At 44.8% G+C, this 25942-nt stretch overlaps 1 protein-coding gene across 2 annotated transcripts in view; it reads right to left on the reverse strand.

Annotated features, from left to right (window-relative positions):
- IDE (insulin degrading enzyme) overlaps positions 1-25942 on the reverse strand; it is a 154478-nt gene that overhangs the window by 38373 nt on the left and 90163 nt on the right. For both annotated transcript variants that reach the window (XM_085849081.1, XM_085849080.1), the window contains exons 13-16: positions 7977-8099; positions 4789-4871; positions 4527-4671; positions 4005-4115 (exon numbers count right to left, since the gene is read on the reverse strand). In XM_085849081.1, coding sequence (XP_085705207.1) covers positions 4005-4115; positions 4527-4671; positions 4789-4871; positions 7977-8099 — 462 coding nt within the window. The remainder of the gene's footprint in view (positions 1-4004; positions 4116-4526; positions 4672-4788; positions 4872-7976; positions 8100-25942) is intronic.

A 25942-nucleotide genomic window follows, 5' to 3' on the forward strand; every position in this document is an offset into this window, starting at 1 on the left:
TACTGGGGCTCAAACAGATGGTGGTGAACCCTATCAATAAATATCTGAGCAAAAACCTTGCCCGGCACTGAACGAAGCATCACCCCTCGGAAGTTGTCGTCCTGGCGATCACCATTCCCTTTCCAGAGAGGGACAACAAGGCCCCTCTTCCAGTCAGTTGGGATGATGCCTGTGTTCCAGGCAGAGCACAGAATTGCATGCAATGACATGAGAACAGCATTTTCACCAGCCTTGAGAAGTTCAGCATGGATGCCACCAATAGCAGGGGCTTTTCCCCCATTTCAGCCAGTTCACTGCAGCCTATGCTTCCACAAACGAATGTGGAACACAGTTGATTGGAGGGTCAGCAATTAGGATAGTAACACCCCTGACATCCAACTCAACAGCTGGTGAATCAGCCTGGTACAGCCGCTCAAAGTAACCGGACCGGCAGGCCCTCACTTCGGACTCCTCTCAATGTCCCACCACCCTCCACTCTCACTGCCCTACACCGAGGGACGGGCTTGGAGGAACACAATGCACAAATTTCCTGTAAGCAGGAAGAGAATCACTTCACCACAGGTGATGCTCTACCCCCTTAACCACAGGTGATGCTCCACCACCCTTGCAGATTCCTCGCACATAGGCCTCCTTGTCCACCCTTTGCGCACGTGCAGTTTTATGCTTCAACTCCCTGAACAGCTCAGCTCTGCCGTTCAGCCTGGCCCTGCGACTCTGGTCAAAAGGTATCCAGTGTCCCTCAAGAGACAAAATTCTTCTTTGCCCTGCGGTGAGTTCCAAGACATCCACCGGCAACATCAAGAATGGTGGTCTTGAAGGCACTCCACAACTTCAGGATTCCCCAAAGTACCCAGACCCCCCCCACCCCCCCAACCAAATCCCCACTCAGCCTGTTCACAAACTCCTCAGCTTCCCTCTCACCCATTCTCGAGCTTGCCAACTTCTAGCCTAGGCTGGGATGGTACCATTCTCCCAGATTTAAGCTGAAACTTCAGAGTTGCTACACATGCCTGTGGTCGGTATTGAGGAACTGAGTACTCTGGTAGACCCTGCAGTTCTGGATCATCATCCAGCGACCATCAACAGACACATGGTCAATCTTCTTTGCCATACCACCAGCTTTGGAATACCAAGTCCAGCCATGAGCCTGTGGGCACTGAAACCATGAACTAGCCATCGTAAGTCCATGACTTCTTGCAAAGTCAAGGAACGTAGTGCTATTCTGTTGCACAGCTTCAGACACATGAGGACCAACACACGTCTCATAACCATCCCCATCAGTTCCGGCAGATGCATTGAAATCCCCCAAGACTATAAGAGTTTCTCACCTGTGGCACTGATCAACCACAGACTCGAGCGTGGCGTAGAATGCGTCCTTCACGGTGAGATCACTCGCCTCAGTCGAAGCATAAACAGAGACCAGGGAAATGACACACAAGGAGTGACGAATCCTTCGCTCATAATACGCTCGTTGACCGGTGTTACCTCAATTATCATTGGAGTCAGCTTATTGGACACAGCTACAACAACTCTTTGGGCATGGTAACCATCTGAGCGACCAGAGCAATAGTCGGTGTAACCACCCGCCATGATCTCGCCACAATCTGGTCTCTGAACATCAGGATTGCAGCCCTCTCTGAGGTTCAAACACTTGCGCTCAGATGATAACAGAGATCAGTGATCATCCTCTCTCATTGAAAGGACATTCCAGGCACCCACCGGAAGGGACCGCTTCAGGTTAACCCAAGGAGACCGCCATCTGGTGGACGACACCTCAGCACCACCTTGACACACACGACCGCAATCTGACCCAGGAAGTTTACCCCGTGTTTTTCCTCCCATCATGAAAGAGTGGGGGGGTCCCGAAGGCTTTGCCCCAATCCCCTCATCCAGTGAGCTGCACCGAGAAGGGCAGTTGCACAGGAGGTACTCCCACGGAGTGGGTTTTCAGTTATTTTGCGTTTTTGGTGTGTTTTACAGAGTGAAGGGTTTTATGGTGGACGGAGTGCAAATCCTGCCACCAACCTCCTAAAATAGGTAACCCAACTGCAGGAGGACGTCCGCAAACACAGTTGGGCACTATAGATGGCCGTTGGCTCACTAGGAGCTCCTCCGCCCTTTGACAGGTTTAGTTTTTAATCCTGCTGGGTGTCCATATCATACACCCTCCTCACCAAGAAACTTGGAGGGGGTTGACGGTTTAGTCACCGACATCCCGACCGTGAAACAGCTTCGTACAGGTTTACATAGTACCTGTATCAAGCCTGACCTGACAAGGAAGGATTGATCGAATGGTGGAGAAAACACCTCGATCAACTGCCAAACAGATTCAAGCTGACCTTCAGATACAAGGTACGACAGTTTCAACTTGCACCATTCATCGCCAACTCAAGGAAAGGGGGTTCTATGGTAGGAGACCGAGGAGAGACCCCACCGCTGAGAGAGACATAAGAAAGCCTGACTGGAGTTTGCCAAAACACACGTAAACAAGCCAATATACTTCTGGGAGAATGTCCTGTGGACAGACGAGACCAAATTACAGCTTTTTGGTAAAGCACATCATCTCTATGTTTACTGTAAACAAAACGAAGCCTTCAAAGAAAGGAACACCTTCCCTACAGTCAAACATGGAGGAAGTTCATTGATGTTCTGGGGTTACTGTGCTGCCTCTGGCACTGGGTGCCTTGAATGTGTACATGACATCCTGAAATCAGGATATTACCAAGGCATTTTGGAGCACAATGTTCAACCCAGCGTGAGAAAGCTGGGTCTCTATCATAGGTCATCGGCCTTGCAGCAGGACAATGACCCCAAACACACTTCAAAAAGCACCCACAAATGGTTCAAGACAAAATGCTGGAATGTTCTGAAGCGGCCAGCAATGAGTTCAGATCTCAATCCCATTGAACACCTGTGGGGAGATCTGAAAACAGCAGTTGAGAGAAGGCACCCTTCAAATCTGGGAGAACTGGAGCAGTTTGTACAAGAAGAGTGGGACAAACTGCCAGTAGAGTGGAGTAGGAAGCTAATTCATGGCTATAGGAAGCCCTTGACTGCAGTTATTTTGTCCAAAAGTCAAGGGTGTCAATAATTTTGTCAATGCCATTTCTTTACATTTTCTGATTTAATAGGATATATTAAGTTCTGAATTAAAAACAAAGGTTCTGCAATATGAACAGTGGAATTTAGAATTGTGGAGACAAAATACTTTCGTCACTTTCATCTTATTTTTCGAGAAAATTGTGAGTTATTTGGAAAAAGTGCAAGGGTGACAATATTTTTGGCCACGACAGTATTTGGTCTTCCATTGGATTTGAATTAAAATTATTTTAATCCCATTCTAAATTCAATTGAATAATAATAAGCGTCATGGGTCAGGGTTAGGTGTCCGATCAAAGTGGGGTTGCATCAAAGCGGGACGTCTTGGTACCTTGTCATCACTGCCAGCAGGTATAAAGTGGCAGTTGTAATTATGTCTCTTATTAATTACGCAACACACCAGTACACAAACACCCACAAAATACACCACACATAACTACACAAAACAAGTCCTGGTGAGGGTCTGCAATCTCTGATTGCTCTTTTTCTTGTTATCATTTGTTTTCATTATTCAAGGTTCAATGATACAGCAAATTATTCTGAAACTAGAAGGGCAATCGGGAGAGCGCATACCTCTGCCCTGTAATGCCTGATCCACGAGAACATATCTGGCTCATTGCACTTTTGAAATATCGAACGAGATATCGTTTTTGAGCCAGATCTCTCAATGGAGAAGAATCACAAAAAAAAATTCTCGTCGTCGGATCCGGATCCGGATCCGGATCTTCACCAAAATCTAATCAGTTCGTCCGTGTCACACACGCAACCTATCCACAAAATTTCGGCCGGATCCATCCACAACTTTTTGAAACATCCTGTACACAGACAAACAGACAAACAAACAGAAAGGGGTGAAAACATAACCTCCTTCACCTTTGGTGGAGGAAGTAATAAAACAAACTTACCAACTCCTTCATGATATCAAACCTCCTCTGATCAATCTGGAAGTTGGACATCTTTTCAACAATCTTCAGGAGCAGAAGCAGCTGCTTGTCCTCATAACCTTTGACAGCGAGCTGTGGAACAACAAGGGCTAGTCGGACATGTCATATTGTTCACTCATCATCAGGAAGTGAATATATTGTTGAGATAAGATTTTGTACTTCTGCCCAAATTTGTCTGCATATTATTAAGATGCCAAATCAATTTCCTTATTGTATTTGTCAAAGTTATGAGACTTTGACTGTCTAGGTTCAGACTTGAGTGTCAACCACATGCATCGCTATTGTGAAATCAGCTTGAACCCCATGTGCTGCGAGGTATTTCAAACTGCTTTCTTCTTTTACGGCATCGGTTTTGAACCCTTGTGGTGTTTTGTTTGTCCGTTTGTTAGGATTATTGTTAATGTGAAAGAGAACAGTTTGTGTAAGCAGAGACATTTCTATTGCTCTTGAGTGCCTGGTTCGTTGTTCACACACTGTACTTACATTGATGCCATAGATGGTGTTCTGCAAACTATAAGTAAGACCAGCCAGCTCTGCGGCATATGCATACTCATTCAGAGAGTCCTTTAGGAGTTGCACGTACAAATACGTCAGGTTGCAGTGCAAAGGGTCCATGTACGCAAACGGACTAGGAAGACATAGCAACATTTCACACCTTTTTAATCAAAAGTAATGATGAAATAGCATGCCAGATTGAGATTTACTTTCAACAACAAAAAAAATCCTCAACCTTTGACGAACATACCTGTAGAACTCAAAATTAAGACAGGCTTTAGGCAAAAAGAACGCATCGTCTTGCTTGAACCAGAGTTTGCTCAAGGCCGAATTCTGTAAAATATAAATTATAAATAATAAGACTTCTCAATGCATCATTAGCCTTTCACTCTCACATATTTTTACGTCATCATTTCAGAGTTTATTAATCATTTAAATCACCAAAAGACACAGGGGAATTGCCAACAACTAAAAGAAAGCAATTCCGATAAATTCCCACCGTGGTGCGAGCCCTCCAACGGCGCGAGCCCTCCAGCGGCCCATCCTGGCGCAAGCCCTCCAGCGGCCCACCCCGGCGCGAGCTCTCCAGCGGCCCACCGCAGCACGAGCCCTCCAGCGGCCCACCCCGGCGCGAGCTCTCCAGCGGCCCACCACAGCGCGAGCCCTCCGCCGCCCAACCCGGTGGGAGTCCTCCAGCCGCCCACCAGGCGCGAGCCCTCCAGCCGCCCACCCCGGCGCGAGCCCTCCAGCGGCCCACAGCGCGAGCCCTCAGCCACCCAACCCGGCGCGAGCCCTCCAGCCGCCCACCCCGGCGCGAGCCCTCCAGCCGCCCACCCCGGCGCGAGCCCTCCAGCCGCCCAACGCGGCGCGAGCCCTCCAGCGGCCCACGGCGCGAGCCCTCCAGCGGCCCACGGCGCGAGCCCTCCAGCCGCCCACCCCGGCGCGAGCCCTCCAGCCGCCCAGCCCGGCGCGAGCCCTCAAGCCGCCCACCCCGGCGCGAGCCCTCCAGCCGCCCACCCCGGCGCGAGCCCTCCAGCCGCCCACAGCGCGAGCCCTCCAGCCGCCCACAGCGCGAGCCCTCTAGCCGCCCACCCCGGCGCGAGCCCTCCAGCGGCCCACAGCGCGAGTCCTCAGCCGCCCAACCCGGTGGGAGCCCTCCAGCCACTCACCCCGGCGCGAGCCCTCCAGCCACCCACCCCGGCGCGAGCCCTCCAACCGCCCAACCCGGCGCGAGCCCTCCAACCGCCCAACCCGGCGCGAGCCCTCCAGCCGTCCATGAAGACACCATGTGCACGTGGACTGCACATCCCCTCGCAGGCACACAAGCATACAAAAGCAACAAAGTTGGATGAGTCACACACAGGTACATAGAAACACCTTCCCCTCCTTTGGTGCCACACTTCACACAACAATCTCTCTTATTCACCCACCCCACCATCAAAACCAAACAAGGCCCAAGGCAAATATTCTCATTGTAGGGTTTAAAGCATCCCTAAAATCAAGCAACCTGAAGGAAAGGGTTAATGCAAAATGTACAGTGCCTTTAGAAGGTATCCACACCCCTTGACATATCATATTTTGTGTTAAAGCTTCAATTTAAAATTAATTAAACTAATGTTTTTTTTAACCGATCTTCACAAGATACCCCAGAATGACAAAGTGAAAACAATTTTTTTTAGAAATATTTACAAATCAATTCAAAATAAAAATCTGAAATGTCTTTTATTAATAAGTGTTCAACCTCTTCGCCATGACACTCCAAATTGATCTCAGGTGCATCCAATTTCCTTTGATCATCCTCGAGATGTCTCCACAACTTGATTGAAGTCCACCTGTGGCCAAATCAATTGACTGGACAAGATTTAGAAAGAAACACACCTTTCTATATAAGGTTCCACAGTTCGTTAGCAGTGCATGTCAGAGTAGAAACTCTACCATGAAGTCCAAGGAATTGTCCAAAGAACTCTGAGATATAATTGTGAGGAGGCATAGATCTGCTGAAGGGTATAAAACATTTTCTCATGTTGAAAGTTCCCAAGAACACAGTGAGCTGCATCATTAGAAAATGGAAAGAATATGGAACTACCCAGACTCTTCCTCGAGCTGGCCGTCCAACCAAACTGAGCAACCGGGTAAGAAGAACCTTGGTCAGGGAGGTGACCAAGAACCCAGTGACCACTCTGGCACAACTATAGAGTTCCTTGAATGAGATGGGAGAACCTGCTGGAAGGACAATCTCTGCAGCACTTCACAAATCAAGGCTTTATGGGATAGTGGCTGGACGGAAACCACTCCTGAGAAAAAGTCACATGACAGCATGCCTGGAGTTTGCGAAAAGGCACGTGAAGGAATGAGAGCATGAGGCATGAGATTCTGTCATCTGATGATATTAAAATTGAACTATTTAGCCTGAATGCAAAGTGCTACTTCTGGTGGAAACCGATCAGAGCTCATCACCCATCTGACACCATCCCTCCTGTGAAGCATGTAAGGATAGAGGGAACAATGAATGGAGCTAAATACAGGTAAATCCATGAGGAGAACCTGCTTCAGAGTGCAAAAGACCTGAGACTGTGGTGAAGATCTACATTCCAACAGGACAATGACCCCAAGTACACAGACAAAGCAACACTGGAATGGCTTCAGAACAAGAACGTGAAAGTCCTTGAGTGGCCCAGCCAAAGGGCAGACTTGAATCTCATTGAAAATTTGTGGAAACACTTGAAGATTGCTGTTCACCGACACTCACCATCCAACTTGGCAGAGCTTGAGCAAATCTGCAAGGAAGAATGGCAGAAACTCCCCAAATCCAGATGTGCAGAGCTGATGCACACATACCCAAGAAGAGTCGAAGCTGCAATCGCTGCCAAAGTTGCTTCTACAAAGTACTGACTAAAGGGGTTGAACACTTATTGGCACAAGACGTTTCAGATTTTCATTTTTAACTATTTTGTAAAAATTTCTAAAAACATGTTTTCACTTTGTCATTATATGGGCTATTTTGTGGAGATCAGTGACAATCTTTTTTTAATTTTATCCAATATTCAGGCTACAACACAACAAAATGTGACAAAAGATAAGGGGTGTGAATACTTTCTGAAAGCACTGTAAAAAAAAAAAAAAAAAGACAAGACAAGAGAAGGAAACAAAGAAATACAAAAAAAAAACAGGACAAGACTTCTGCTCATCTCAAATGTATCACACTCTACCGCAGCAATAAAGCACCAACTACATCACATGACAAGTGTAATCAATAACTACTCACGAGGGCTGGCAAGAATGCCCAGAGATACACACACTCGCTTTTAAGCTGTCCAGGCTGGGTTTTAATCCCATGTGGCTGGAATAATTGTGGCCGTTAAACAATAAGGAATAAGAACACTCACAAAGGAAGAAACAAAAGCCCAGAATGTTTGGTCAGATGGACAATCACTGAACCTTAATGAGCTGGGGCACAGGAGAAGCATCTGGCTCCAGAGGCAAGGTGTCGAGTTTTGTGGGGATGAAATCATTTTTCATTGGTAAGGAAAACTTCTCATTCAAACTTGAATTTCGCCATTTCTGTAAAGGGAAGCAATGCATTTCGTCTCATCATTTTATCTCATTCAATGTTCAAAGAGGTGTGTTCAGATCACAGGTCCAATCAAATACAAAAGAAAAGTGGCGAAAGACAAAATTAGCACAAGAACCAGACAGATATCGACCAAAACATCAATAGCCGCAGGTCTTCCCACCTTCTTGAGGGGAGGGGGGGGGACGGGGAAATATTTTCGACTTGAGTCTTCCACAAACCGGTTCATCAGGCACGCTGTTCAACTGGAGACGGATTTTAATTTGTTGAGGGCGCCGGCGATAACACGCCTTCTCCTCAGGAGGGATATGGTGGGAACGTTAAAATCCACTAATGATAGAAGAGGAGACATGTGGCATAACGTCCATCCGAGATACAGCGGACTTTGCGATGCAACATCCTGCTCGATTCTCATAAGGAAGTGTGCTCCCGCTGCGCAATTCGAATGTTGTACCACAGAACAACACATATGATTACAGTGAATAAAAAAAAGCATGGGGAGCATGCAGTAATCACTTTTGCAACATCAATGTCAAACATAGTCACACGGCATTTTAAAAGATAGAACATGGAAAAACCCCATATGTTGGCATCCATGGGGAGGAGGAAATTCATCCTCGATTGCCCCGCTGAGTGCGGAGAGAAAGGCAATGTCGTAAAGATGATGTTGCTTGTACCCAGAGCGCTCTGGGAACTGACATCACTTTCCCCTATATCATCAACTGTGTGAAAGTCAAGTGTGGTGTGGTCTCATGTATCTGTCTACATGTGTGTAACATTTGCGTCACAGCTCCTCCTCCACAAGCCTTAGAGCCTGTAAATAAATTAAAAACAAAAATAATAATGTAATAATAATACTAATTGGAGAGGAGTGTAATGCCATGGCAATCGCGGCATATGTGCTAATCTTCTTTCCCTTTACAGAAAGGAACAATTATTCCTCGTCTCTAGTCCATGGGTGTGGACTTTGAGACCCAAACTGTATTGATGGAGGTGAGCCATTCAACCATAGCAGCACCACCAGACTTCAGGAGTTCTGCAGTGACAGAACAGATCCAGGGCACTTGATTCTTTCGCATGTGGATGGTGACCTGGATCTCAGAAGGGGTCACAAGGTCCATATAGCAGTTTGCGGGTCAAAGGGTTACAAATAACCGGGACTGCGGTGGAGAAATGAGCAATTCCTCATCCATAAAATATCCCACATGGTCTGTGCCTTCGATGGCCTCTCCTAATGAAACTCCTACCACATGGCTTCTCGTGCCAACCCCTGCTTCTAACCAAATGTGGAGGTGTGAAAGGCGGGTATCTGGCACAATAAAACCAGGTTTGCTCCAGGTCGGTGCAACTTGTTAGCCTTGATTGGCAGTCTGCCTAAAAGGAGGACAATTCCGATTTCAATTCAAACCCGGGCAGGTCGAGCTCGTCAGCTTTGGGAGGCAGTCTACACAAACAGGGGTAGAGGCACCTCCTGTTGCATCGACACGGAATAGCTTACCCCTTCCAGTTCCATTTGCACCATGAAGAAACTGGATTCTCATGTTTGGTTTCAGAGCAAAGACTGGTTGTTTCGTGTTCTGGGGTCTTGGTTTATGCTCTTTGTTCCCATTTGCCTCTTCTTCTTCTTCCTTCTCTCCGAAACTCCGAACCCATTGGTAATGCCATGGGAGGCTGATATATCAACATGTGTGGTGTCAAAGTGGTTGAACTGCAATGGACATTGGACATGCAAGGGGGTGGTCCATGCGGCCATTTTCGGTTGCATTCCTGAGGCCATCAGAGTGGCATTGTTACGACAATGTGTTCATACGAGTTCCTTGGACCCCTATGGAATGTGTTGGGCCAGTTTTGGAATTTCCAGTAAGCTGTGACTGATGAATGTCCGGTCTGTTAATCATGACTAATTAAATATAACGTTACAATTACAGAAAAATGACACTATACCTGCACGTGTCAACCCACCAACTCGTGTGCAACGTTCAAATTACTTGATTGTCGTTTTCTCCAATAGTAGAGGTTTTTCCATCTAATTGTACTTCTGTTCAATCATGTGTTCGTATCAATTCACCTGGTCTGTGGACTTTGTCAGAAAGTAGATTGGATAATGGCATCTCTTCCGACTCTTTTGTAATACCTGGTTACATCTTTTATCGACTTGATCATCCTCCATCTCATGGTCTTGGTATACATGTCAAAGACTTTGCTTGTAGCTCGTGAAAACTTCGAATGTAGCATGCATGAGTTTATGTGGTTTTGTCTTGATCTCCTCCATTCCACATCTTATCTGGGGTTTTTTTGTACATCGTTCACCTTCATCAAGCTCCTGTGAAGTGTGAGATGCCATCTTGGGCAGCAGTGACCGTGCATGCTATTATATTTCATCCTTCAGCTCGGATCATACTATTCGGTGACTTCAACGTTCACCACAAGGAATGGCTGATATATTCTCGTAATACTGACCCCTCCAGGCATTGAAACTTACAATTTTTCCGTTTCTCAAAATCTCGCCCAAATCATAGCATTTCCTACTCATTTCCCAGATCGTGATTCTGATGGAAGGAACTTACTTGATCTCATCATGGGTTCCATCACGGATGAATGCATTGCCAAGGTTTTGCCTCCAATTGGTAACTCGGATCATTCAACCGTTTCTGTACATCTCTCATACTCTTCATCCACAACTACATTCCGTCCTTTTCACGGTACTGTTTTTCAGTTTGGGAAGGCTGATTGGGACGGATTTTGGTTTTATTTTTGACTGATGTACCATGGGCATCTGCTTTCAGTCTGCGTATGGATTTGGCTGCTGAAGAAATATCCCAATGGATTCACATTGGCATTGACAATTATATTCTTCACGTCCCTATCAGATAAAGGCTCATTTTCAATCCTGGTTCACTCCTGCTTGTGCGGCAGCAATTCCTTCTCGTGACCATTTTTTTCAAGCAGCACCATTGGCTGGGATCCTTTAATTCAAAGCACCGGTTTCATGAAGCTAGTAATCGCTGTAAGAGAGTTTTTGAGGATGCCAAGCAGCAATACGCAAACTCTGCTGCAGGTTCTAGTACGACTCAGCCGCTTGGCTCTCGACACTTTTGGTGGATTGCCAACAGCGTTCTTAACTGCAACAAGTCCTCTATAACTACTCTCTTTCAGGATCCTGAGGTTCTTACCTCCGCTTGGAATAGGGCTAATCTTTTTGCAGAGCAATTTGCCTCAAATTCCGCACTCAACGATGATGGACATTCCCTTCCTATTTTTCCATCACACACAGATAAGGTTATTTCTGTCCCCATTGTCACTCCTTAGAATGTTGCAAGAATTATTCATTTTTTGGATGCCTCAAAAACTATTGCTCCTGATGGGATTCTTGGAGTTGTATTGTGAAGGTGTTGCCCTGAACTTGCACCAATTCACTCCAAGCTACATAATATGTGTTTGGCTGATTCAGTGTTTCCCTCATCGTGGAAAGTGGCTTCCATTGTCCCTGCCTTTAAGGGAGTCAGTGAGCATTCTCTGGTTACTAATTATAATCATTCTTGGGAAAAATGCCAGGGGCATAGAAAAGGCCCCTTTATATGGTATGTGCTATGTGGAAAACCATGGAAAAGAAGAGACATTCAAAAAAAATCTCGTGCGCAAGCTGTACTACATCAATTTACTGGTCGGCAAGGGGTTGATTCCCACCATCGTACACTCTCGGTATGTTGATGACATTTTTGCTTTGTTTGAGTCTCGGACGGCATGTGACAATTTCCAGACATGGCTCAACACTCTCCATCCAGCGCTGAAGTTTACCACGGAGCTGGAATCGTCAAACACGTTACCGTTTTTGGACGTGTTGGTTGATAGATCCAACCTTAGTTTCACAACATCCGTCTACCGGAAGCAGACTTTCACAGGGCAGTATACTCGGTGGGACTCCGACAGCTCCACAAGAAACAAAATTGCCTTGATAAATATCCTGGTTAACAGAGCACAGAGGATTTGTTCACCTTGTAATCTTCCTGCTGAAATTGACAAAATCATGAATATACTCGGTGAGAATGGCTATCCTGAGCATATAGTTAAGAGATACGTGCACAAGTTTCTAAACACGACAAAAGATCGGAAGATTGGTCCGGACAAATGTCCAGTCTATATCAGGATGCCCTGGAAAGGGCAATCATCACGAAGGTTCGAAGTACAAATCAAACATATTGTATCCCACAAATCTCTGGCTGTGCAACCCCGAATAATCTTTACTTCTCGCCTTTTGCCGACATCGGTTAACAAGGATGTGCTACCCACCTCACAAACCAGCAATGTTATTTATGAGTTTAAGTGCCGATGTGAAGCTCGGTACGTGGGCCGCACAACACGAAGATTGGCTAATCGGATCAAGCATCAAGTCCCATTGGCGATTCGAAGAAATATTGTGAGGGTTAGAACACAACCAGTGCGAGCATGTAGAAATATCCAGCAACCACCGACCACTGTACCTGCTTCATCTGCTATTGCACAGCACCTGGTTACCAACCCTATCTGTGCAGACCAGTACAATGCAGATATGTTCAGGATATTGAGCTGAGGTCAGAGCTCATTTCATTTACGTATGTTGGAAGCAACCTTCATCCTTACCACTGATCCAATACTAGGTCGTCAAAAGGAATTTGTACCATCTCTATGTCTCTTTCAGCATGGAAAGATCAAGGGAAGTACGGTAACAAATGGTGAATGGACGGTAAGGGAAACCCATCCCCCCTCTCTCCAGGATGCGGTTGCAAACGTCATCATCGGCGAACTCTGCTCCAGCCAATGGGAGCTCGAAGTGAAGATGATGAGCCGACCAATGGGCGTTCGGATTAACCGTGACGTCATTACGGTTGAACCAATCAGTGTCCACCTCATAGAGACTTGCGTATGGAAGCACGCACCTTCACTTGCTGTGATCTTTCCCTGAAGAGTGCAGCACGAAAAGCTTCAGTCACTAATATGTCATGTTTGTTTGTATCCATATCGAAGTTCTGTAGTACCAAACATTTGTTTACATATACATATTGTTATGGTTGTGGAAATTCACAGATCACCATTCCGGTTCCCCGAAGATCAATTATGTCGATAAGTGCGTGTCCAGATTAGATTTCCCCACCAATGTCTAAAGGGCATTATTCATGTACCGGGCTGTGCATCTTTGAGTTAGCCGTTATTCTGTTCTGTCTTTTATTTCAACCAAAACAGCATCTCAACAACCACGCCATTCCCACCACAGCGCCAACCACACTACAACCACGCCACCACCACCACCACAACAGCATCTCAACAACTCCCGCCCGGACCAAAAGAGCCAAGCTGAGCCGAACCCCCCTGGAATGTCTCCCCGCGCGCCAAGAAGGGTGGGGCGAATGCTCCGGGGCGATAAAAGGGCCGCGTTGGAGCGCCGAGGAGGCAATCGAGTCGAGTTCGGGAAAGGAGTTGAGGAGGGAGTTGGCAGCTGGCGGTTGGTGAGTGGGTGAGAGAGTCCCTCTCTTTGCTCTCTCTCCTTGGTCGTTGGAGGCTCCGTTAGAGGTGCCGCTGGAGACGAGAGTGGAGTTGGGAGCTGGTGGAGTCCGGTCGAGTAGAAGCCGGAGAGGAGTCGCCAGCCGGATCGCCGTAGGAGGCGCCGTTGAAGGCACTGGTGGAGTCCAGCGGAGTGCGGGCAGAGACAACGAGGGTCGCCAAACCAGGGCCCAGCGAGTCACCACGAGGGTGGCAGGTAACCTGCCCGGCCTCTTAGAGCCTTGCGGTCATCCCGGCTCTGAGGAACATTAAAGGCCTACGGGCCCAGTTCTCCGTGTTCTTTTCTGGGGTTTTTGCATGGAAGTCTGTGGCGCCTCGTCCGTTAAGTAGTGAATTGTTAAGTGCATGTACATAATAAATAGACAACGGCTGTAGGTCTTTTTGCTCGTGTCTTGTCCCTTACCCCCATTCATTGCTTGCATACGTGTATAAATAAATGTCCCCTTTGTTTGAATATTCACTTGCTCGTTGCGTCCCTTCCTCCATTGAACTGCCATAATTGCGTTCGGAATAAATAGCTGGTTTTTAACACCGATAAGCTAATCGGGTCCAATGGGGATTGGCGATAATAAACCGCGCGGCAATCACAAACGGAACGGGCTGCTTAAAAGCGGCTCGTTTCTGGACAGGTCCCATTGAGGTACAACCTCTCGGTAGTCTGACCGCGCGAATAATTAGGTAAATCGACAATTCGGCGATCAATCCTGTAGCGCGGGCAGAGCATTGCCAAGGTTGTGGTGTGGTTAAAAACACACCCGTAGCTGGATTTCAGCGTTGATCCGAAAGCTGCGACTGGATTGCCACGGTCGGTGGGTGCGCGGCCGCAATTAGCTAAAAGCGGTCGCCTGCACGCCGGAGTGGCGGAGATCCACAACAATATACACATATGTACATATATATACATATATACATAGTGTTAAAGAAATGGCCCTTATTGGAATACTAAATATAGGATTAACTCAGATCCGCCATTAAATGCCTGTTTCGCTAGGTTGTGTGGTAAAAAGGACGTTATATGTGTGTCGGGAGGTGTAAAAGGCTGTTTTGGTGTCTGAGCGGTGGTGGTGGAACAAGGGCCCCTTTCCTTCCTCCCCTCCACAGATGATAGGCCCCGCCCAGTCGGCTGGGAGGGTGTGGCCAAGGGGAGGAGGTGGAGCTAAGGGGAGGAAGTGACGCGAAGGGGTGGAGCTTTTTGTCGGTGTCGCCGAGAGAGACGTGCTCGTGGAACAAAGAGAGAAACGAGAGAAAAAGGAGTTCTCAGTTTGGAAAACGCAGTCGCTGAGAGGAAGGCATCCTCGTGTGTCGAAGGACCTCGTGTGTCGAAGGAGCTCGTGTGTCAAAGCGAGCGAACAAAGGCTTCGTGAAAAGGTTGTGTGTGGAAAACAACAGTTGGGTTCTCGAGGCGTGCTCGGAGTCACTTCGAAGCGAGCGAACGAAGGAGGCACAGTGTTGGATCTGCCGGGAGACACTGAACCGACCTGCACGTCGAGGATTCTGCCGTGAGAGCGACAGCAGCCGGCTTTGAGAGGATGAAGCGGAGGTCGGGCTTCGAGGCGGGAAGGCAGGAGAGGAGACCCCGGAGCTTCTGACACAGTCCCTGCTCACATCAACGGCGCGACACGTTTGTCGATCCGCCTGGGGAGGTCGGCACCTCGATTTGGGCCTTGTCTGGTGCACAGGCCAGGCCTGGATTTGTGTGCTGGACCTAGAGAGAGATCGGCTGAGGCCCATCGTTAATCTGGCGGACTTGTGCCGTCGACATTGCGCGGGGCCGGAACGCGCTGAGAGCATGCGCACGCGGTGCCTTGAGGGAGCAAGAGTACGATGCCTCCATATCGCCTACGCAGCACGTTCGAGCAGGAGTTCGAATCCGTGGACATTCGCCTGTTACGAGCAACATTCGTGCTTTTGACACTGTCCTCTCGTCCATGAGACATCAACAAGTACTCTTGTCTTGTCTTGTCTTGTCTTGTATGCATGCTGTTTGTCTGTACGTTGTCTAAGGCATATTTCGGAAGCGATCCCCTCGAAACCTTTCGTCTGTGGTTCCCTAGTTAAGAACGGGTTGAGGATTGTTAATATTACCATTGTCGTGAATTTTGCTTGTGTTGTGATCCACGATGTTCCCCAATAAATCTGGTTAATTCGTATGAAGTTGCCGCTATGGATTAATTTGTGTCGCGTCGAGGAACGATCCGTTCGATTGGCATATAAACCAAAAATGGTTACAGACTGGCAGAAAACGCTCGGCATCTGACACAACCAGTCTGTAACCAGTCCTATTTCCCTATTTCCTATTTCCCCAACTGGTAAGGTACAAGGATTATGTCGGTATCGCGATTGAAGGCGCGTGATCTGATGCCTGTGCTGAGCCGGCCGGCGTTATAAACCCCGGAGACGGGGGTAGTGAGGGTGGCGCCTAGGACCGGGTGAGAATCCCGCAACCCCGGATCCGCAACAATATATACATATACATATATATATATATATATATATATATACAAAAACACAAATACAAACATATATACCTCCATATACATGTGTGTAGGTAAAATATATGAAAACTGTAATTAAAGATATTAGAATGAAGCATGCAAAAAAAAAAAAAAAAAATTTTTTTTTTTAAACCTTTTGTATCTTGATAATTGAAGTTGGCCCCCTCTGGTTATATCACGTGCCGCATGGTGGAATGCTCCGTATAACCCGCACATGTGTATACTCCGTAGTTGGAATTTTTAGAAGTAATGGAACAAATAGCTTGCAAGGTATTTGCGTGAAAATACGGCACTCTCTGAGTAAAAGACCCCAACCTTACTGCCGTCTTAACTCTCCTCTTCTTTACTCTCAGGCTATGGCCCCTGGTCCTATCACTGTCTACTCTGTTGAATAATTCATCTTCACTTATTTTATCGATATCCTTCATTATCTTAAACATCTCATTCATATCTCCTCGTAACCGCCTCCTTTCTAGTGTATAAAGCCCCATCCCCTTCACATGATCTCATAACTGAGTCAAGATAGGATAGACCTGGAGGAATCAATCTAGTAGCCCTGTGCTGAACCCTCTCTGTGGCATCAATGTCGTTCCTGAGTTGTGATGACCAAAACTGCACACAATATTATGTTTGTGAGGTAGATGGGGGGATTTCATAGGAAAGATAGGATAGTATAGAGTTGCTTGGTCCATGGATGAGTAGGAGACATCTCGATGTAAAAGAAGTAGGGAAACTGTGAGCTTAAGTGTTACTTGTCACCACACAGGGGGTGGTGCTGTATTAAATTAGGTCGGTTTAAGGATAAGTTCTCCCAATATGTGATTGCCCCCTGTGACCTTTTCCTATGATTTTACATTTCAAGACCGGCAATAAAAAGGGAGCATTTCCTTAAAATGACGACAACCGAGCTGTATAGCCAAGCAGGCAGAAAACCCCGCCTCCAGAGGTGACACCACGCCCCCGGAGTAGAGGATCAATGGCCGTGACGTCAGAGAGCTGGCTGAAGGAAAGGGAGCTTCTGAGCGGGAGAACGAGGAGGACACAGTGTGGGAGGACACGATCGAGTAAGGGGGTTTCGCTGGCTGGTTACATCGAGACACGACGAAATACAGCAACACAATTCTCGTGTCATGCTGTGAATTTACCCACGTGATGGAGCAAGACGCTAGTCATCAACTGTTGGGCTGCATCGTGTGAGACATCCCTCAAAGCCTCGTGTTGTACCATTCTGGGTGAGCGAGCCCGGCATTCTGCAGAGGAACGGCGTCGACCGTCCCAAATAAAGGAGGGATTTTTATTTTGCTTTATCTTTTCCCCTTGTCTGTTTTTGTGTCCGAGTGTGGAGGTGCCTCAAAGAGGAATTTAAATTTAGGTTACATCACGTCTTGATTTATTTCCATTATAACTGCAGGGGTTTCCTGAGAAGCCGGTTACCGGCGACCCGCAGCAGTCTACTCAGAGAAAAAATGTCAAAGGTCGCCGCCTACTTCAGCACCGATTTTTCGTTTGTTTGTTTTGTTTTTTGTTTTTTTTTGTCACCACGAAATCTCTGCATTTCCTGTTTTGAAATCCGAGACGAAAATACATTAGTATTTCGATAAAAGCGGGCTTACTTTTACTGTTAGTACTCTCGCCAGGTATCGCACAACACTGACCTAAAAATAACACAAGCAGCTAAAACACGCCTCCTGCAATAGAGAGTTCTCTGCTTTAGCCTCGTTTTGGACTGTTGGCCAGATACCCTGATACCATACAGCAATGACCTCAAGAAAATAAACTTTGTAGGCCTCGCAGTTTCGCTGCCGAAACGATGGCATCGGAACGAAAATCCCTTTTGACTTTGGATTTTCGAAGAAGTCCAAAGACATGGGAGGTAAGTAATGGCCATCAGGCCATCAGTAATGGGTCGAAACTTACACTCTCGCAAGTGCGACGTTGTTGTTTCACGAAACATGTGTTTCACCTAGTCCATTTTGAGCTTTTGTCAAGTGATGCGGCTCCAAAATACACGGTCACCTGTTGTTCCTTTTAAATTTCAAAAGAAATTAGTCTATAAGCTTAAAGCAGCTTTTGTACGTTATTATTCGTGGTTATTTTTTGCACTGAAAATCGCCGTTTATTCACTGAAGTGAAGGCCAAGTATGAGCAGCTATGAACTGGCCAACTGAATACTGGTACCGCAGGTACATGCACCATAGACTTGTGAGCTTTTCTTGACAGTATAACAACACGATATTGGCGGATAATGCAAGGTGGAAGTTGAACAAAATTGGGATTGTGACTGATGCATTTAATTATTCACACTTAGACTGTTTGATTGGTTGACCGATTGAAGCTCGGTGACATCGAATAAAGAAATTATCTGAAAACGAGTGAAGTTAAATACATGTTTATCATTCATTTTCAAACAATAAACTAGTCTAAAGTTATTAGTTTGAGCTGTTTATTAAATCAAAACAAAACACAATAAAATAATAATAAACAATATTTAACAAAGTAAAATGAAATCGAAGAGGGAAAATATGCATAAAATGAATGAAAGAAAATTTACAAATATAATGCTGAGCTTCCCTATGCTGAAATAGTTCATCAGATATTTAGGGAGTTGTGAAGTTTAGGTGTTGTCATTGTTTGAGGTGTCCCTCAACTTCTGCCTAATGGTAGGACCTTTTGAAAAGCAGTTCCTCACAGTGATGAATGCATTTGGACTATTTTCAGTTACTCCACTGCTTAACATCTAAGCAATTTTCATTACATTTAGTGAGTACATTTCATTGCATTACATTACATTACATGATAATATGAGAACTATTTCATGTCAGAAATCATTCTAGAATGTATCTCCAGCCATCCAGGGCCCTTGGCGGGCCCTGGACCACGGCCATACAGCTGTGCTTGCTTCGCTCATGGTGATGGTCACCTGCTACTTTTTAATGGTAGCCTCCTACTCCAAAAAATAAGGAAACCCCTGTAACTGTTTGATTTTCTGTTTATAAAATCATTATTTATTTAATATGTTGGTGTCCGTGCATCTGTTGTGGGTTTGAGATAAAGCCCATTATGCTGTGCATCCATCTGCTCCGTCCTTGTAGCTGTTCTTTCCCACATGCGCGCATTAATCTCCGAGAATCTCGGCTGTAAGCCTCCAAGGCAAATCGTTTGGCCATCCGTCCAAGTAGGGCAAACCCCCTGGACACAACAATATTCCTGTACAGTATTAAAACTATCTCTTGGTTTATAATTTATCCGCTCACCAAAAAAACCAAAAGCCAAAAGCTCTGTCACGTTTACCTAAAGCTGTCTGGCATTGTCCTGTCTACTTACCCCCCCCCCCAACCTCCATATCTATTAGCACCCCCAGATCCTTCTCCTGTGTGACACGCTCCAAAATTACCCCTTACATCCTGTAATCTCTATTTTCATTGTTCTTTCCCATCCCCAACACCTTACACTTGCTCAGGTTAAATCTCATCTGCAAATCTTTTGCCCAATTACAAGGAATTACAAGGAGATTTTACACAGGAGGAGGCCTTTCAGCCCATCATGCCTGTGCCACACCAATACCAGATTTAAAAAAATCCATCAATACCCCTTCCCTTCGTGTGCAGCCTTTTGGCTGCTTCACTGGTACTCATTTTGCCAACCTCGAAAGGATGACAGGCTGAATCTCCCTGGTGTTAATTCAGCAGCCAACGAGGCTTGAACTCAGGACCATAGGATCCAAAGCCACCACCCTGACTGCTCAGCCAACACCAAGCCAACACCAATCTATCCAAGTATCAATACTTTCCTGAATCTGATCACAAATAAAAGTACAAATTGACATTCAAGACAATGTTAATGTCATAAATGAAAGTAAGTGTGAATATAAACTTGTGTTCCATCGTTTTAGTTAAATTTGACAAAAGCTTCAAATGTAATATTTGTCTCGGAGAGTTCCGGTTCCTAATTAAATACTTTTATTTTTGTATGTACTTTATGAACGGCCCATACGGGGAATCAGAGCGTAGTTTGAAGGGCTATAAAATCGGAACGAGAACAAATTTCAAAAAAAAATGGCTCGTGTTGTTCTATATAATCGTCCATAGTATCTGAATCACTAATAACATTTGATCTCTCTTGATAAATGAGGGAGGAGATACGATTTGAAAGACGATTTTCACAACTTTGACAGCCTCGTGACGTTGACCTCGACCTTGGACGACCTTGAAAGTTATATCGTTGTGAATGTCTCATCGACCTCTATCCATTCCACTATTGGTTATTTGTCTCCACTCGGTTTGATTGTGGACGAACGGACGGACGTACGGACAGACTTCGAGACTATTATTATTAGGTATCTCTACTGAGATGATAGAGATGACCTAATAATGGTGATACATTTACTACTCTCCAATCCTCCGGTATCTGTCTTGACTCCAGTGAGATATTGAAAATATATGTTAACATCTCGCTTACCTGCTAAGCCACCTCCATCATTACTCTCGGGTACATATTATCTGGACCCGGAGCCTTATCTACTCTTAGATTACCTACCTGTTCCTTTACTTCCTCCACTCCAACCTGGATCGTCTGTAAAAGCCCTTCCTCACCCCTTTCATAGATAATAATAATAATAATAATAATAATAATAATAATGAGTTTATTGTCATGTGTATGTGATGCGCATACAATGAGAGATACTTTGTGCTTAAACATTAAATTGAATAAGAAATAGATCCAGATCGTTAGCAATAGAATGATTGTGAATAGAGAGCCCTAAACAACATTTTGGTGTTGAAATGAAATCAGAAAATCAAATGAGTGGCATGGTTTAAAAAATCCACAACCATTCCTTCGATGCTCACAAAACTTCACACACAGATTCATTGAGGGTGTGGATTGCAGTTGGGTAAAAGCTGTTGTGCGAGCGATTACAGTTGGTCTTGATGGAACGATAATAGTGGGACAGATAAGAGCAATTTTTGAGAGGAATCGTGCAAATGATGATACAAGCATCAAAGTTGGCACATTTGTTCTCCAGGGAATTCTAATGAAATCTGCCTAATTGGCCTTTTGAAAATCAAAATTTTTCAAAATTTGGATTTTCAAATGGCCAATCAGGCAGATTTGATCAGAAAGCCCTGCAGAAAAGAAATGCCAAATTTGATGCTTGCATCATAATTTGCATGATTTTTCTACTATCTACTACACTATAATGTTTACTCGAACGGAGAAATTCAAAAATGTCGTGTGCTGAGTGCAACTCATCTCGGATGATAGCTTTCGCTCTTTTCACTACTCGACTGGAGTACTAGTGGGCCAGAAATGTGAAAAAGATGTTCATTTCCAGCAGAAAGTGTGAAATTTCGCATACAGGGGTATTTTGGGGCGCTGATTTCAAAAATTGGCGGATCCAAGAGATCTAACCAATGGAACGGCCGCCATCTTGAATTTCAATATGGTCGCCAAGACAAAATGTTGAATATCCCTATCTTAGGTTCTAAATTACCTGTGGCGCTGAAATTTGGTACACAAGGGTATGTTTACATGCTGAGTTCAATAATGCAATAATTTGAAATGTCTGACAAACGGTATGGCCGCCATTTTAAATTCCAATATGGCCGCCAAGACAAACATCGATGTTTTCATTGCTTTAATAGCACAGTGTTAAATCATTTGAGCATTATTATGGAAAATTAACTTATTTTTTCCATTATTATTTTACATTAACTGGAAAATTGTTGCATCTTAAATATACTGATGGGTTTGTAATTTTGTCGAAGGCAGTAGAAATTTGGGAAATTCAGCGCCCCCAAATACCCCTGTATGCGAAATTTAACACTTTCTGCCGGAACTGAACATTCACATGACATTCCAATAATTGATTTTTTTATGTTTTTTTCTCTTTCAGATCCAATGTTGAAATCAAAGAAAACATCGTCAACAATTCCAATGCCAACAGACTGGAACATTTACGCTCTGCTAGAAACGTTCTGAAAATGAACCACTAAGAGATGCACATAAGGGCAGCAATCAGTCGTGTCTAGACGTCTACGAGAATCTTGCTCAAAATCTCAAGTCATTGAATGATTTAGCTGCCTTGCCTTGCGGGATAAACATTTCCCGACTCGATGATGGTTGCGGTATTGCAGAAACCCAAGCAGCGCATGCTGCCAAATGGCACAAAAACTGTTACGTGCAGTGCAGCAGCTCTCGTGTGGCCAGGGCTGAATCAAGGGAAATAAAGCAAAGTTCAGACCTTAAACTTGGTGAAGAAACTTACTCGCCTGTTAAGAAAAGACTCAGAACAAGTTTCAAATCTCCATCCGTTGAACAGAATACCGCTAGCACATTTTTCTTTTGTGATAGCATTATCAGTAATGAAGAAATAGTCCACAGAGCGGCAACAAAAAATGTAGATTCCAATGTTCGATTGATGGCAACAGAATTGAGGGATACAAAACTCCTGGCTAGATTGTCTGGAGGTGATACGACGGCATCAGATGCTGTTTATCACAAGAAGTGCATGACTGTTCTCCACACTCGATACAGATCATTTCATTTGTAAGAAAGAATGAGGAAGCCAGTTCAAGTCAAAATATGCCACCAGAATCAGTAGCTTTGGCCGAATTGATATCCTATTTGGAAGAAATGAAGTGTACAGATGACAGTTACACTTTCAAGTTAGCCGATCTCACAAAGCTTTATACAGAACGTCTGGCACAACTGGGAGGTGATATCTCAAAGAGGATTAATTCAACTTACCTTAAGGACAAGCTTCTCATACACCTTCCGCAACTTGAGGCACATAAGAGCAACCATGAAGTGGTACTGTCATTCAAAGAGGAAATTGGTGAAGCTTTATTGCATGCTTGTAGACAAAGCTCTGACAACGACGTGGTCATTCTCATGAGAGCTGCCCAGATTGTGCGCAAAGATATTTTGCAAAAGCAATACCAATTCAATGGATCCCTAGTTAACGAATCATATAACAACTCACCACCATCATTGGCAGCGTTGATGGAAATGATTCTTGCTGGTACAAACATACAAAAACAGAACGCAAACAAGGGAGGCGTCTGTGCAATCCTGAACTCAACTTGTAACATTCAACACCATGAAACGAGGAAGGTTGGAAACTACAGCAGAACGTCACAATTTGAAACGTGAAACATCACTGCCACTTTACCTGGGTCTTCTCATTCATAGCAAAACAAGGAAACGGGATCTCGTTGACGTTCTTTTTCAACATGGTTTGTGTGTTTCCTATGATCGCATACTGGAGGTATCCACAGATGAGGCCAACAGAGTCATAGAAATATACAAACATGACGGCGTCGTGTGTCCAACAAAATTGCGAAGTGGAATATTCACAACAGGCAACCGAGACAACATAGATCACAACCCATCATCAGCATCAGCATCAGCACAAAGTTCATTTCATGGAACCGCGTTATCACTGACACAACATGTTTCACATGACAAAAGTGGCAGTATTCGAAATCATGAGAATGTCACTGAGAATGAGAACAAACAGCGCTCCAAAACCATAGCCGCGCTTCCTGCATCTTACAGTGATGTGCCTCCTGAAGCATTTCCAACTAATAATCCCATTCCAAGAAAACCAAAAGGTCCATCCACTTCAAGTGTGTCCTCTGGAATACAGGACAAAGAAAGTCAGTGGCTTTCATTTGTACAAAGTCTGCAGGAGAAGGAAGGTCTTGAGAGTGAAGATAATATCTCCTGGTCAGCATACATGGCAAATCTGCTATCAGCTGCCAACTGGTAGGAAATATACTTTGAAATGAGCTCTTTGACTTGTTATATGATTCGACAACTCGGGATCCATTGAATTGGTATTGCTTTTGCAAAGAACCCGGGATTTTCAACATTTCGTCTTGGCGGCCATATTGGAATTCAAAATGGCGGCCATAAGGTTTGTCATACATTTCAATTTTTTTCCATTGTTGAATTCATTATCTCAAAATGCACCTGTGTACCAAATTTCAGGGCCATAGGTCACTTGGAACCATAGATAGTAATGTTCAATGTTTCGTCATGGCGGCCATATTGGAATTCAAGATGGCGGCCGGTCCATTGGTCAGACCTCTTGGATCCGCCAATTTTTGAACTCAGCATGTCAAAATACCCCTGTATGCAAAATTTCAAACTTTCTGCCGGATGTGAACATCTCGAGCAATTTTTGTTACATATCTGCCCCACTATACATGCTCTCAATGGAAGGCAGATCGCATCCACTAATTTTCCAACCGGCCTTCACTATCCTGTTGAGTTCATGAGTTGGGATCGTTCGTCCCATGTCGAGCTGCCCTATCAAAAGTGAAAGACTGTGTCAGGAGCACACTCTATCACTGCTCGATCGAAGGTAACAACAGGTGGATGGAGGTTGAAAACGACCTCCATTCAGCTTTGGTGTCAGAGGTAACAACAATAACAACTAGAACTACGTTGTTGATGGCACACCATCGCATAATCCCGCATGCACTGCTTTGTCCCATTAACGCTCGGTGAAATTTTATCTTGCAAAATGGATTGACTATTCTTTTCTATTTTATGTGCTTTATGACCAAAGACTTACTATGTTTACTAAATCAGAAGTCATTGCAAGCATGTCAACATATCATGAAACATTAATTTAACACTGTCCAGCAATACAGAACTGTGCATCAATTTAATCATAGGAATGAACTGTGTAATATTAATTATTATTATTCATAATCAATTAGATAAATACAGTAAAATCTGTGACTGTTTTTCACTCATGGGGGCCACATAAGTAAGTTCTTTATAAAATAATTTACCATGTACAATGGTAAATACACTTAAAAACTAGAGGGGGAGCACTCGGTAGAGCGCAAAACCTCCACCGCCAATACTGTTAGGTCACTCAAGTGAACCTGATATCCTATTCATTCAATTTGACGTCAACAGTGCTCACAGAGTTATAGTTTGCAACTTTCCCTTTTACTTTTAACTTTTACATACTCAATTCATTCGTCATAACTGGATTCCTTGAGACAGAAATTGATTTTACGTGGGTATATCCACCTGAAGTTCCAAAATCAGCCGCAATTATAATGTTGGCATGTTTTTTGTTAGAAATCACTTACAACATGTAGGAATGCAAAAAAAAAAAAAAATCGAAATTTTGTTTAAAAAAAAAAGGTGCAACATTTTCTTTTTTTTTCTCTAACAATTTTTTTTTTGGGGGGGGGGGGTTGGAAATCACTTAGAACATGAAGAAATGCAAAAACAAAAATTCAAATATTTTTTTCAAAATAGCCACCATAGCGGCCATATTGGACTTTGGACCAAGTCCAAAATCTAATGGCATGATCCTTGGACCATATCTAATCCCCCCCACTAAGTTTCGTCGAAATCCGTCGAGTTTTTCCGTAATACTGTTCACAAACAAACAAACAGAAAGGGATGAAAACAGTAACCTCCATCCAACTTCGATGGCGGAGGTTAAAAATCAGCCTCCATGACCCCACCCCCTCTGGCCTGGCCCCTTGGGGTCATATCAAAAATCCGACAGTGTTGTGCACTTCCCCATACATATATCTACTATGTCCCAAAGTTTCAAGTTCCTATCTCAAACGGTGGAGGAGGAGCTATTTTGACCCCCTATCCACAAATCACCCCCTACCCCCCAAGCACCCTCTGATCATCATGTGTTTAAAAAAAAATGTTGTTAAATGTTTAACTCATGAATATGTTTGATTTAAAAAGCTATGACAATTTTTTTTTAATCGACCCCCATGACCCCCAACCCCTTTGGGCCCGGCCCCTAGGGG

This window comes from Eptatretus burgeri, chromosome 12 (genome assembly GCF_056783735.1).
Source record: "Eptatretus burgeri isolate ZD-2024b chromosome 12, Ebu_testis_v1, whole genome shotgun sequence".
Lineage (NCBI taxonomy): Eukaryota > Metazoa > Chordata > Myxini > Myxiniformes > Myxinidae > Eptatretus > Eptatretus burgeri.